At 40.7% G+C, this 15,478-nt stretch overlaps 1 protein-coding gene across 2 annotated transcripts in view; it reads right to left on the bottom strand.

Annotated features, from left to right (window-relative positions):
• Window positions 1-15,478, bottom strand: part of DNAH11 (dynein axonemal heavy chain 11) — a 355,616-nt gene that overhangs the window by 86,065 nt on the left and 254,073 nt on the right. For both annotated transcript variants that reach the window (XM_047849106.1, XM_047849105.1), the window contains exons 61-63: window positions 13,916-14,017; window positions 8,926-9,060; window positions 3,710-3,880 (exon numbers count right to left, since the gene is read on the bottom strand). In XM_047849106.1, the coding sequence (XP_047705062.1) occupies window positions 3,710-3,880; window positions 8,926-9,060; window positions 13,916-14,017 (408 nt within the window). The remainder of the gene's footprint in view (window positions 1-3,709; window positions 3,881-8,925; window positions 9,061-13,915; window positions 14,018-15,478) is intronic.

Genomic DNA, 15,478 nt, shown 5'->3' with positions numbered 1-15,478 from the left:
AGGGTCTGGGCCACAGATACACTTTTGCAAATTACTGGTGTACAAGTGACATTTAAAGCCACACACCTGGTGAGAAGTAGCTCAAAGATTAAAAGCTGGGCATTTCAACATTAAGATTGGGGAGAAGAGGAATAAATTAATGATTTATTTAAAAGATTCACCAGTGACATAGGAGGAAGATGGGGAGGAGGGGAGGTTCTGGACTCTAGTAAAGAAGGTACTGATGGAAGGATGGAGTAATCAATCACATCAAATGTAGCCAAGAGTCAAGTAGGAGGAGACTGGAAAACAAAACCACTAGACTTAGCAACGTGGAAGCAAAACTGCACAATAGGAGTGGTGGGGACAAAAGCCTGTCCAGAGTAACTCAGAAAATGGAGGGAAGATCTGCAGACAGTGTTTCTAGATTGGTGTCTAAAGTGATGACTGTAAATGAGAACAGAGAAATGGAGGAGTAGCTGGAGAGGCAGGGAGGGTTCAGGAGAAATTTGTTGGTGTATTTTTTTTTTAATTTTTTTAATGTTTATTTTTTTGAGAGAGAGAGACACACAGCATGAGTGGGGAAGGGGCAGAGAGAGAGAGGGAGACACAGAATTCAAAGCAGGCTCCAAGCTCTAACAGTCAGCACGGACCCTGACAATGGGCTTGAACTCATGAATTGTGAGCCAAAGTCAGACGCTTAACTGACTGAGCCACCCAGGTGCCCCTGATGCATTTTTCACATGGGAGAAATAACTACGTATGTAAATGCTGTGGACATGATCTAGTAATGAAATAGTAGACAGGGAAAAATTCGTGAGAGGAGAGAAATGCTCTAGAATTATCCTTGAGGAAGGAAAAGTGATGGAAACTAGTATAAACCTATATGATCACCTTTAAAATGTCAGCTGTTCATCTTACAGCATCAGGAGGCAAGACAGGGTATGAGTACAACATTTGCAGGTGAGAGATATGTCTGTGGGAGTTGATACACTATTACACACTAAATGTGTCAAATATCTCTCAACATTCTTGATGGTTTCTGAACTCTATGCTCTGAACTCTATTTCCCCTGTGGAATCACCTTGTTGTAATTATCATAGTTTTAGAACATACTTTACAATCTCGAAGGACAAGTGCTTTCTTACTGTTCTAGTCCAATATTATCTTGGCCTTCTCAAAAACATACCGTTCCAACAAACTTCAAGATCACTGGGTCAAGTAAGAATATAATTCCTGGAGTTTTGATTTGAACTAAGATAAATTGATTTATAAAATTGGGGAGAATTGATCCATTTAGAATATAAAGTCTTCATTTCTAGGAATGTATTAAGGATGGTTGACTTGCTTTATAAAAGGTTCCTTCCAAGGTTACCTTAAAGGTCATTAATAAATGACATGTTTGGTTTATAGGTCTTAAAACATCACAAAAACAGAAGGGCCCAGCTGGTGCAGTTAAAAGAAATGCAAGTCTCAATTTCAGGGTTGTGAGTTCAAGCCCCACGTTGGACATGGAGTCTACTTAAAAAATTTTTTTAATAAATTTTTTATTTTTTAATTTATTTTTTAATAAATAAATAAAAAAATCACAAAAAACACAGTCACTTGTTGACTGGTAAACTTACAAACCATTTAAATCCCCAGGATACCTGAGACAAACTGACAAGTCAGAGACACTTAGGAGACTGTTACCTAAAGACAAGCAGATTTCTAGAAACACCCTATATGATAAGAAGAAATAACAACAGATGCTTCTTGAGAGGGTAGGACAAACACTTTCAGAAGAAAGTTAATTTAAAAAATTAACATTGAGCAATTTTAGCTCCTCTTGGGACTCTGGCATAGGCTCATACAGGTGTCATGGTCTTCCCACTCTGCTGTTATCAAATCTAAAGGAGTAAAAGATAACCAGCTCATTAACTGGAACCCCCTTTCCATAAGGACAAACATTTGTCCCACATGATACAAAAATACAGATTCAAAGGAGTACACGCACCCTGACGTTTACAGCAGCATTATCAATAAAAGTCAAACTACGGAAAGAGTCCCTATATCCACTGACTGATGGACAGATAAAGACGTGGTACATATATGCAATGAAAATCTTACTCAGCCATCAAAAGGAATGCAACCACATGGATAGAGCTAGAATGTATTGTGCTAAGCGAAAAGTCAATTGGAGACAGACACATACCATATGATTTTACTCATGTGGAATTTAAGAGATGAAACAAATGAACCTATGGGAAAGCAGTGGTAAAAAGAGGAGAGAGGGAAACAAAACCACATTTAATGTTAGAGAACAAAGTGAGGACTGATGGAGGGAAGTGGGTGGGGAATGGACTAAATGGGTGACATGTAGTAAAGAGGGCACTGTGATGAGCACTGGGTGTTGTACATAAGGAATAAATCACTGAATTCTACTCCTGAAACCAATATTGCACTGTATGCTTACTAAAATTAAAAAAAAAGTCTTCAACATTAAAAATGTTTGATACCACAGATATATTAAATAATTGAGTTATTAAAGGATTATTCTTTAAAATTATTAATTATGGAATGCTTTTAATAAATTTCATTTAATCTGCAGAAGCTCCACTGACATGTATTTGTGTCATGAAAACAACTATTGTGAAAATTGAGGCATAATTACTAATGTAGAACATCAATACACAGAGAGATGTAGGATATCTTAAGGGCTTCCACCAACTGAGACGACACACTGTTGCATAGGAAACAGTGGCCTGGGAGTCAGCAGGTCTGACTTCCCATTCGACATGACCTAAGTCAAGCCACTTAGACTTGTGTGACTCAGTTTTCTCATTGGTGTAAGGACTATCATAAAATAGATGATTTTTAAATCTTCCAAGTCTGTGATTTCACTTTGTTGATGGGTTTGAATTTTTATATTTAGGCTGAGCTATTTTTAATACTTATATACAAAATGCTGACCTTTAATCTGTGAGTGGTTGTGAAAAAAAGTCTTTTATAATCCGTAATGTCAGGAAGAAAACAAAGTTTCATGGTATACTGTAACAATAACCCAAATTTGAGTTCAGTTATCAGTTTTGTTAAAAGCAGGTTTCCAGCTATATCACTATAGTGTATAAAAAATCATTTATTGGGGCACTTGGGTGGCTGAGTGGGTTGAGCGTCTGACTCTGAATTTTGGCTCAGGTCATGGTCACAAGTTCGTGGGATCAAGTCCTATGTTGGTCTACACTCCGAGTGTGCAGCCTGCTTAAGGTTCTCTCTCTTCCTCTGCCCCTTCCCTGCTCATACTTATTCTCTCTCTAGAATAAAAAAAATTAAAGTAATTTATTACTTTCCCTCCTTCTGTTGAAACCATCATTAAAGCAAGAAACACTGTAACACACAAGACATATCCTCATCATACTAGAATTTCCAGTCAGTCAGTCATGACAGAGGTAGAAATGAGCCTGGGATACAAACTATTTTTGTTTTTGCTAACTTTGTTTATTTGGGAATGAGATCGAGAGTGAGATAGCATAAACACGGGAGGGCAAAGAGAGAGAGGAGAGAGGAGAGAGAGGATTCCAAGCAGGATTCGTGCTGCAGGCAAAATTATGACCTGAGCCGAAATCAAGAGGTGGATGCCGAACCAACTGAACCAACCAGACTCTTGCTTTTTGCCCCACACTCTTGTTTTTTTCTACTGAAACTTCAAGATGATGCTTCCAAATGCTGACAAGGTAGGGAAGTGACTTACCTTGTGCTGGAGAAAGGGAACCCACTTGCAGTCTACCAACTCCTGGCGATACTGTTTTGTAAAGGATCCAACGTAAGACACAAATGCTGCTGTAAGGAGAACGTCTCCACAGAGGGTCTTCTCTTGAGCTTCAAACGATTTAATAGACTGACCCCAGCGGATCTTCTCAGACTGAAAGGCCGAATTACTCAGATGTAACCGCAGGGCGAACACCAACTTAAAAAATGCTTAATGTAGTCACATCACCACTCAGTTTAGTCTACATCCTTCTGTACAGCCTTTTTAGAAGGCACAGAACTGAACTGGAAAGCATGGCAATCTTCATCCTTCTTGCGTTTGAAACCCATAATTATGAAGGGGCTCTCATGCTCTCTTCAGCACAGTTTACTGCGTTATGGCATTAGAACTTTCCTATGTCCCTCCTGGTGGATGATCTAATGCTTTAATCATGATTGACCTCTTTCTTCCAAAGCTGACAGTCACTTTCCTGTCTCTGAGAATGGAGCATCAAGAGCTTTGGCCAAGACTGAGTGACAGTGGGATTTTTAATGGTGGCTTCAGTGCTCTGTATTCCTCCCACTCTGCAACAAGGGTTCTACACACCGCCCTAGACAAAGATTATTTAAAATTTTTTAATCTTTATTTTATCTTTGAGAGAGAGGGGGCGGGGTGGGGGAGACAGAATCTGAAAAAGGCTCCAGGCTCTGAGCTGTCAGCACAGAGCTTGACATGGGGCTCGAACCCAGGAATCATGAGACCATGACCTGAGCTGAAGTCGCATGGTTGACTGACGGAGCCACCCAAGTGGCCCCAGACAAATATTATTTTAAGCATACTGGCTATCAGCTGCTTGCAGACAAAGGAAAATAACAAACACCAATTATATTAATTAATTTAAATGTAAAGCTGAAAGAGCCACCTATCCTGGATGCTATTAATTAAAGAATAGTGCTGGTATTATGCAGGTTATTTCTCTAATATAATCACTCTATCGATGGAAAAACCTATAACCTATGTAAAAAATGGACATCAGGAGGATCTCACTAGCTTTGAAGATAATACGCTCAAAGGATTCTGTTCAAGTCCTTCTATACAGTTGGATGACCATTTAAATCTGATTTCCAGGTTAAGTATGGGGAGGCCTTAATATTGGATTTGCATAAAACTGCACTAAGTATCTTTGGATTGACTGAACTGAAGGATAGTTCACTAATTCACTTTGTTTCAATGCAGGCTAAAATTGGTGTCACATTCTAAGCACATGCAAATTAATAGGAACTGAAAAAAGATCAGCAATGTGATAATAGAAGCAAAGAAGAACTCTGGAGTTTAGCTTTGCTTGTGAAGAACAGAGAACACAGCAAAAATGATATATGTCAGAATAGACTGGAATGCCAGTCCCCTGCAAGCCATCATACTACCCATAACCCAGAGGTCATGAAATTAACGAGAATGGTTATCAAAGCTATTATAAATTGTCTTCTTGTTTTGCTTGATAAAGATCATCCCAAGTTAGCCATATAAACACTAAGGGACTTCAATTCTTTAGCCCTCTTTATTGAATTCATTACTTTCCTTCCTTAGCTACAGACCATACATCCATTAATTTCGAAGAGAAATTTCTCATTTGCCTTTCCTCCATCTTTGTTGTCTTTGGATAGTAAATGATAAACAATAAAGTGCACCCACCTCATTCTCCAAAACAGCTTTGAAATTTGAAGATTTACTAAACATAGCTTATTGGCTACTGAAATCGTCAATAATTTCACCATACCACCCACACAACATAAATCATTACTGACATTGGCTAACAAGGGTTTAAGAGTTGGAACATGTCCTGTAATAAATTTCTAGACAGTTAAAAATCACTATAATTTTATTCTAATGCATTATAGATTGCCTGTAATGTCATCCTGGCTGGGGTGACCCATTTCTAATTTTGAACAGCTGTTCAGCTCAGGAGTTAGTTAATGATTAAATATAAATTGCCTGATTTATTAGTCTGAATGGTTGAGACTATAGCTTCCAGGTCAATGCTATATAGACAAAATCATCAGTCTTGATGCTTTTCAGAAGTTAACTGTCTCCTGTTCTAGTCAGAAAGAATTTGTCCTCAAGGGAAAAGGTCTGACATCTTCAATTAATCCTTTAAAAAATGTATGTGTGTATACAAATACATATGTAATTTGTTTTTTGAATAGTTAACATTATTTCACTTTCTCTCCTCTCCTTGTCTAAATCATCCTGAACAAATAAAGCCTTTGGAACTTGGCTATGTGTTAGAGACACATGGTATAGCCTGTCTTTTCCTACAGTATACCTACTGTAAGAAAACAGTCTAATTAACTGGCACTTTTTCATTTTCTTAGGTGCCTCACAAATAGTAAATGTTTCAAACTACTTAAATAATACCACTTTCAATAGAAACAGGTATACACCTCACTAGTAGCAGTGGAATTTCTCAACTGATCTAAGAACAAATCTTCAAAGGGCTACAGTATATGTATATTTTTTAACACAAAAGGCTCCTCAAACTCAACCATCCAGGAGCTCCTGGGTGGCTCAGTTGGTTGAATGTCCAACTTCAGCTGAGGTCATGATCTCGCGGTATGCGGGTTCAAGCCCCACGTTGGGCTCTGTGCTGACAGCTCAGAGCCTAGAGCCTGTTTCAAAGTCCGTTTCTCCCTCTCTTCCCCTCCCTCGCTCGCACTCTGTCTCTCTCTCAAAAATAAATAAACATTAAAAAAAAACCCCAGCCATTCATTCATTCAACAAATATCTATTGATGCCTATGATGTGCCAAGAATTATTCTGTGTGGGATCAAGCAGTGCAGAAAACCGATGTAGTTCCTGTTCTTGGGGAGCTTCTATTCTAGTTAGGGAAAAAAGACCTCCCCCCCACCCCCTGCCAAAAGTATATGCATTCACAAATGTATGTTTTTAAGGGTGTCATGTGGTGATAAACGCTATGAAAAAATAAAGCTGACTAAGTGGAAAGAGAGCTGTAAGCGGGGGTGGCTGTGTATACGGGCCGAGCAAAATTGCGTGATAAAGAGAACGTTTTAGCAGCAACCTGAAGAAAGCGAGGGAGCCAGCGATGTCATTAGTTGGACATGTGTAAGTGACGTGGAGGAAAAAGGCAGAGGCCACAGATCTAAGACTGACTGACAGTATGAGAGGAGCAAGGGGGCCGGCAAAGGTGGAGTGAGAGGGAAGGTAACAGGTTTAAGGACAGAGAAACATCTGGGAGCCAGATCACATGGAGCCTTGTAGGCCAGGGAAAGACTTCGGACTATATTTTGAGTTAGACAATTAGTTACTGGAGAATTCTAAGGCAGGGAAGACACAAATGAGCTTAATTTTTAAATTACTCAGCTGCAATGAGGGGAGTGGACTTTTGGGGGCAATGGTGAAGACTGGGGCAGTATTCCAGGGAAGAGGGGGTGGCCTGGACCAGCACAGGAAGAAGGCTGCGATTGGAAATGCACTTCACAGGTAGAGCCAAAACAACATGCTGATGGATTGGGTATGGGTCATGACAAAGAGAACAAAAACTCAAGAGCGAGTCCAAAGCTTTTACTTGCAATTACTGAGATGGAATGGACAGAGTGGATTTTACAGAATGGACTGTGAGTTTAAATACAATGAACTTTTAGAGGGATGATGGGTTTAACTTTGTAGTAAATTTAAATTAGATTTTTTAAAGTCTACTCTAAAAGTTAGGCTATTGCCTAACCCAACCCATCCTAACACACGTCTACCTTCTTTGTTGCTAAGAGAATTCTGATTTTCAAGAGTGATGGTGGGCCTAGCCCCACGAGATTGGCTTAACCAATCATGATAACCCCATTGCCCATTTTCCTGGCCTTCTTTGCAGCTAGATGTGGTCAATCTAGTTCTGGCTAAAGAAGCTTAAGTGGCTGTCTGCCAGATGTGTTTCCAGGAGAAAAATCCAGCTGCTCCAGATTGTTTTCTCTCTCCCCTGAACCTGGAGGTATAGCAGCCATCTGTGAGAGTGCTGCAGAGTGCCTCAGCGTGAAGGACCACATGCTAAGTATGGAGAAGCAGAAGGGACACAGAGATTTGAAGTCTGATCACTAATTCCCTGAATCAAATTCCCTGATGGTGGTCTACCCCTGGAATGCTTTTGCAATATACAAAAAATAAATTCCCATTTGTTCAAGCCACTGTAAATCAACTTTTCTATCACCTTCAGTTAACTGCTTTTCTAATAGTTCAGTATATGCTTTCAGGAAGCACTTAAATAAAAATAACAGCTTTACTGAGACTTAATTCGCGTATCGTGGAATTTACCCTGTAAAGTACATATGTGAGTGGTTTTTAGTATATTCACAGACTGGTATGATCATCCCCACTAATTGGAGAATGTTTCTCTCACATAATGGATAAACTGTACTTATTAGCAGTCACTCCATACCCTGCCCCCTTGCCCAGCCCCTGGCAACTGCTAATGTGTACATTTTGTAGCTTTGCCCATTCTGGACATTTCACATACACGGAATCACATGTTATGTGGCATTTTGTTCTGTCTTCTTTCACTTGATTTTCATTTATTTGGTATTTTCAAGGTTCATCCATGTTGTAATATGTATCATACCTCAATCCTTTCTATGGACAAATAATATTCTATTGTATGAATATATTACACATGGGAGAGCAAATAAAATCTGTAACTTCCTGAGGACAAGGGCTTAAGTTGTTCTACCACTGTGTCCAAACAGGAGACATTTAAAAGAATTGTTTTAAAAATATTTATTTAACAGAGTAACTATTATAATATTAGGAAGTCAGTCCCTTGTAAAAAGATGTCACAGAAAAACCAACCAACCCACCCTGAAGGCTTATTTTTTAAAATGTTCTGATGGAAGAACTCAAGGGCAAGTGTATATGAATAGGTTCAGACAACAGTTCAATCCCACAGTTATCTAACACCTGTTCTTGGTTTACGACAGACCTTAGGAAAATCACGAAGTTCAGGGCTATATACTAAAAAATACAAAGAATCCATCACTTCTTCCTTTAAGTCCATTGGAACTACAGTATTTATGATAATTATTTTGCTTCATTGTTGATTCCATGTCTATTTAGTTATTATCTATTTAGTTATTTTAACAGCAAATAAAGATCCCCCCCCCAAAAAAAACCATGTGATCTGAATATTTTAATTAGAATTTTGGAAGAAAAGGTCAACTTGCCTCAAGTTCCTTGACAAGCCTGTTAGCTAGTTCGATAGTTTTGTTGGTTTGGTTCACCTCTTCTTGACACTGAACTTTCTTGGCTATTGCTTTTTCAAAGGAAGCAGTGAGTCTGCTCAGATTTCGATCCAAATCCTAGGTAAGAGTTACAATTAGCTTTTGAGACCTTTTTAGGTGAAATGGAAATAGTATAGTTATCTTAAAAATCTATGACCTTTAGGTCAATGAAACCAATCTCTCTACCTCCTTGATCTCTGCCCCTGTAGCATACATATATTAGGAAAGAAAAAGGAGTAGTGATAATAAACACCTCAGTGCCATTGTAGATGACAAGTTCACCATGTGGTCTTTTCACCTTCCTTCCTCACTAGGCAGAGGGCACATAGTGACTGCAGAGAGTGGACAAGCCCTCCAGACTCAAACACACCCTGGGTGCTATGTCCCCTCTCCTGTGTGCCTAGCTAAGCCTCATCCTCCAGTACCACCTTTGGAATGATAATGGTCGTCTTTTGGTTCTCCACCTCTTGACTCTTTTCTTATTTCTCATCGGTCCATAACTCAGGCAATGAAGAGTAGTGTTAATGATTAAGCCTCTCCAGACCTCAGCAACCTGACCCAACTTGGGACAATCAGATTTTATATTTTGGAAATGGGAATTAAACTTAGAGGTATGTCATTGTCTTCAGCATCAAAAGACCTGGAAAGATTTGTACACTTTGGAGGGCTTCCTTTGGAGAGGGACCATCTTTCACCAGAGGCATAGGAAAACAGGGGAACCTGCTCTGGAGAAATAAAGAATGAAAGGGCAGCAAAACGAGAAATCACACAACTCTAGACAAACACCAAAAGACATTCATGGCAGCTTGTTTCCTCGATCTCTTTCCTCCTAAGACCAAGTCATATTGTTTTTCCTCAGAGTTCCAGAAGTCATCCTGCTCTCTGTTTTGGCTTAAGGTTTTCTAAGTAGATTTATATTATTGATAGGCAAAAAACATGATGAGTGACATATCAGTACTTGGGAGAGTTCTTACTACAGTGACTTGCTATCTGCCAAGTTCTTAAAACCCCAAATAAGATTTAGGACATTGCTTTTGTAAATAAGTGGGAAGTTCCAAGAGACTTTACTAAACAAACCTGTAGAACATTCACCATTCATAATTTAGAGATTGCTTATATTTGTCAATGACCCAGTTATCATTATTTAATTTATATCATGAAAGCAGCACCTCCTAAAGGAAACGATGTCTATGTCACATTTAAACTGCGAAACAGTATCAAATATATGAGAACACACTACCATTTAGAGATCAGATTAAAATACATAATATTTAAATGTCTATTTTAGGTCATTACAAGTACTTGTGGTCTTACAAAATACAGAAGCACGCGTGAACCCTGGCATCCGACAGCTGTGTTCATATTTGGACTCTGCTACCAGCTAAGCAGCATCAAGGCAGACTGCTTACTTAACCTTTCTATGCCTGTTTCATCACCCGAAAAATGGAAATAGTAACGTTACCCAATTCACAGCGTTGACCTAAATATACACAGAACTAAGGTATACAATGATGCATATCGGTTCCCTTCATACGGTTGGGAGACCAGTCTTCCATACAACATCAAGTTGGGAGACAACAGTCTCTTGTGTTTGTTTCTACGCGTCTTGTGAAAAGGCACTGACAGCTTTTGTTCTGAACTATCTTTCCTAACATATCTGCATTGCAAATAGGCTTGGAAAATAGAGACTGTTCTTCTCTCTGGGCAGAAGACAAAACTGTCTCCAGAGAAGAATACAGACAGACTTCTCTCTAGGGCAAAGGGTGGGCAGGTTTAGGTGTAGTCCTCTTTATACTGGGGGTTTCTGGGCTTGTGATCTCTATACAAACCCAGTGTGTGGACAACATCAGCTGGTCCTCCGTGCATCCGTCCCATGGAAACTGGGGGACCAGAGACCAATGCACTATGTCCATTCTGCTGGCTGTGTTGTGCATCACACAGTCCTCAGGTCTCTGACCCACACGTATCAGGTCTTCTGCCCGCCTCCATAAAACTGACTTGTTAGCTTGCACGTAAGGCAAAATCTGGGTTCCTTCACTGTTCTTGATAGGCCCTGGCCTCTCAGCTTCCAGAAGTAAATGGACAAAGAAAGGAGGGAACCAGCCCACCAAATACCCTAAACCAGTGCTTTGCAAACTTGGGTGTGCATGACAACCCTCTGGAGGGTTTGATAAACCCACACTCCAGGATTCCCCCACTGGAGTTTCTCATTTAGTAGGTCTAGGGTGGGGTCTGAGAGTCTGTATTTCTAATGAGTTCCCAGGTGACACTTTTGCTGCTGGTGTAAGTAACACACTTGGAGAAACAGGGTCCTAAAAAGAAGGACTTCAGATTTGCTTCACGGCCATCCTTAGGCCCTGTATGTTTGAGAGACTCAATAGCCTTTCTTCCACTCCAGCTCAGCCATTTCTTTTTCACTCAACATTCAATTAAAGGGTGTCTTTTAATCTTAAACTAGAGAGCCAGAGTAAAAAGAACAAATACATACAGACCAACACTGGGTATGAATGAACTGCCGTCACAGCACAGACGCTGACATCAGACACATACCTACTTTGCTAGCTGAGAAAGCGACAGGAGATGCAAATCAGGAGGAGAGAAAGTCCAGGAGAGAGGAAAAATCAGAGGCTGCAGGACACGAAGGCAAAGCTAGCAAAAAGTGTAATTTCACTTGGGCTCAAACATTCGTCTAACCTGTGCCAACAGACAGAAACTACTCAGAGGTACTTTGTCCTTGCCATGACCAGCCATGGGGTCTTCCCAGAGAATTGAACCTTGGTGGAAACTGCAGAAATTCTGTTGCATTAGTGACTACTCTTCAGAAATCCGTTTGTGGTAGGGAGATAGAGAGGATACATTCTTCATCAAGACATTTCAATTGTTACTCTATCTTCTTTCCTCTGTGTCTGCAAACTTAGCTCTGTGGCCTACTGATATGTGAGCCTCTCCTTGTAATGTGAGTCTCTGAAAACAACTGTCATGAGCAATTCTATTGAGCCACTTGCAGGCTGTGTACAAAGGATTACTAATTCTGCAACCACACAAAGTCTGAGGTTTAGAATCACCTGTGGCTGCCTTAAACATCCTCATCACTTTTTCTATGAACATTAAATTGCTTACAATTTACATGAAACTGTTAATAGCAGGTGACAATTTTTTAAAGGATTTAGTCAAGTGGAGAGAGTTTTGAGCGATGGATGTAATTTTTTATAAAATCAGTATGCTACCTGAAGTTTACCTCAATCAAGAGTTGTTGATTTGTTTTTCTTCCAATAGTCACCCAGTGCTTAGTGAATGGTATGTTTGGTGCTATCATAGGAATGTGTGTGGACTGGACAGAAAGGAGAGGATGGGCAGGTAGGGAGTGACAGTCAGGAAGTCTAGTAGAGGAAGCAGTCTTGACAGAGAAAGGGGTGTTAATTACTGTGGGAAGCGCTGAAATTTTCCATATTTTAAGAAGAACACTTTTGGGGTTATTAACCATCTTGTCAAAATATCTAATCAGAAAGAAGGCATCTTCTCCAAGAGTCAAAGTTTCCAGTATTGCTAGCCAGACAAAATTTGAATTCTGGGGATGCCTGTGTGGCTCAGACAATTGAACATCCAACTCTTGATTTTGGCTCAGGTCATGATCTCACGGTTTGTGGGATTGAGCCCTGCATCAGGCTCTGCACTGGCAGTGCTGAGGGAGGCTGCTTGGGATTCTCTCTCTTTCTCTCTCTCTCTCCCCCTCTGCCCCTCCCCCCCCCAAAGTAAATAAATAAACATTTTTTAAAAATTCAATTCTGTAGCATGAAAGGCAAAAAATGCCTCTGCTCACCCTTACAAGTTCATTCCTCATCACTCTGTGCTGTTCCCAACCTTCCCGAAATTGCTTATCTTAGTGCTCTGGCCTGTTGAAGTTTCTCTCAAACGTACCAACTGCTTCTTCCCTCTTTTTATTTATTTATTTGCCAGGAATACCTTTCCCGACATAGTTATTCCTGTGATTCCTATGAAACTTTTGAAGTCCATGTCAAGTATACCTTCATTATGAAATTTTCTCTAATTTCTCCAGGCTGAATAATTCTGTGGTACTGCTATCACAGTGTATATGTAGTTATATACATACTTGTAACACTGGCCGGGAATGACTGGTTGTTTATTTGTGAAAATATTAACAATGACTGTGTTTGTGGCTAATATTCTCTAAGCACTTACTATGTGGCCAGTACCATGCTAAATTCTTAATATAAACTACTCTTGTTTAATCCTTATAATTCTACCTAAGAAGCACATGCTATTATAAAGCCTACTGCACAGATGAGAAAACAGAACTCAGAGAGGTGAACTAATTCGTGCAGGGTGAAACAGTAGATGTCAAGCCAGGATGTAAATCCAGGCATTCTGGCTCCAGAATCCTTGCCTTTTTTTTTTTTTTTTTTTTTTTGCAAAGAGAGGGAATGCGAGTGGGAGCAAGGGGCGGGGTGTGGGAGGGAGGAGAGAGAGAGAGAGAGACTGAGAGAGAGAGAGAGAGAGAGAGAGAGAGAGAGAGAATCCCAAGCAGTCTCCAGGCATGGCATAGAGTCTGAGGAGGGGCTCCGTCCCACCACCCTAGGGTCGTGACCTGAGCCAAAATCAAGAGTCAGATGTACAACCGACTGAGCCACCAAGGCGCCCCTGAAATCCTTGCCTTTAGTCGCTATCTGCTATGCTCCTCCTCCTCTTCCAACAGGAAAGTTTTTTTTAAGTCCAGAAACCATGGAAGTTTCTACTTTTCCAGGTCCGTGTCTAGCATACAGCAGATAAGAACTATCTACTGAACGGGTATGTAAATAAATGTATCGATGAAAGCTCAAATTCCTTTCTTCTTGCTTGGGCTCAGATGGGGCCCTGTCTAAGCAGGGAGGTAACGTCTCTCAGGAACTTCCCCAGTGTTACATTTTGCACTCACCGCAAGCTTTTTTCTGATAGCCTCGAGTTTTTCAGTAGCTGCAGCCAGTTCGAAGTTGGCTTGGGCTAAAGCTTGCCGTTTTGGCTCCACGTCACAGTAGACCTGAAAATCCACACGGGTTTTAACTCATGGGGTAATAAGACGCAAAGAGGACACGTAATTATTCAATCTTACATTTGCCAGAAGCTTCATAACCCAAGTCTCTATTGCCCCCCTAGCAATTTGTTTTTTATTTCTTAGCAATGGCACTACCCAATGGCAGAGCAAAAATCTATACAGCGTTCCAAGTTCTGTCGGGTTGTCCGTGATTTAGTCATTTATTCTGGACGTGAGAGTTAGGAATCCTTGCCCAAATTGCTGTACACATCAGACATCGAGATACTACCGTATGTTTGTCCTAAAAATTGGAGATAATCTTCACATCATCAGAAACTGCAGTGGGCGGGAACTACAGTTCAAGTTGGAACCAAGTCTTGATTTTAAAGCAGAACATAAGAGTGGAGAAATTCTCTGAACTCAGGCAGGAACATAAGAGATAGCCTCACAATATTAACAGTGCTGTCACTTTCTTTTCTAAGTTGCGGGCCACTGTCGGGGTGTATCATTTGAATGGGTGGTTTGAAAATTGGGGCGGACCACTTTTGTAACCCGGTTGAGAAAAGAGGAAGGAAATGAAATTTTATTTTCTCTTTTATGGCCCAACATCACAGGACACAGCCACAGTCTAGCTCCATGCTCATCCTTCACCTACAATACAACGAAAGCACAGGGGTCAGACATTTTTTAAATATTTATTTATTTTGGGCAAAGCACAAGTGGGAGGAGAGGCAGAGAGAGGGGGGACAGAGGACCTGAAGGAGGCTCTGCACTGATGGGCTGACAGCAGCAAGCCTGATGTGGGACTCGAACGCATGAACTGCAAGATCATGACCTGAGCTGAAGTCGGATGCTCAACCGAATGAACCACCCAGGTGCCCCAGGGGTCCGACATTTTTTATGGAGGGAAGCCATATGTCAACTGCAATCCACCTAAACCCTTGTTCTACACAGGCTTCTACTGAAGAGACACATCAGAAGGGTCTTACTCTCATGGATTATAAAGGCGATCACCTGGTTTTATGAAAATCACTTTGGGGGCGCCTGGGTGGCGCAGTCGGTTAAGCGTCCGACTTCAGCCAGGTCACGATCTCGCGGTCTGTGAGTTCGAGCCCCGAGTCGGGCTCTGGGCTGATGGCTCAGAGCCTGGAGCCTGTTTCCGATTCTGTGTCTCCCTCTCTCTCTGCCCCTCCCCCATTCATGCTCTGTTTCTCTCTGTCCCAAAAATAAATAAAAAACGTTGAAAGAAAAAAAAAATTAAAAAAAAAAATAAATAAATAAAAAAAAGAAAAAAGAAAATCACTTTGGGGAGCCCCTAGGTGGCTCAGTCGGTTTAGCGTCCGACTCTTGATTTCGGCTCAGGTCATAATCTCAGTTCAAGTCCTGCAGCAGACTCTGTGCTGATAGGGAGGGCTCTGTGTGGAATTCTGTCTCCCTCTCTCTCTCTGCCCCTCCCTTGCTTTCTCT

This window comes from Prionailurus viverrinus, chromosome A2 (assembly GCF_022837055.1).
Source record: "Prionailurus viverrinus isolate Anna chromosome A2, UM_Priviv_1.0, whole genome shotgun sequence".
Taxonomy (NCBI): domain Eukaryota; kingdom Metazoa; phylum Chordata; class Mammalia; order Carnivora; family Felidae; genus Prionailurus; species Prionailurus viverrinus.
Note: the sequence above shows the minus strand (reverse complement) of the source record. Positions and strands in the feature narration are given on the sequence as shown.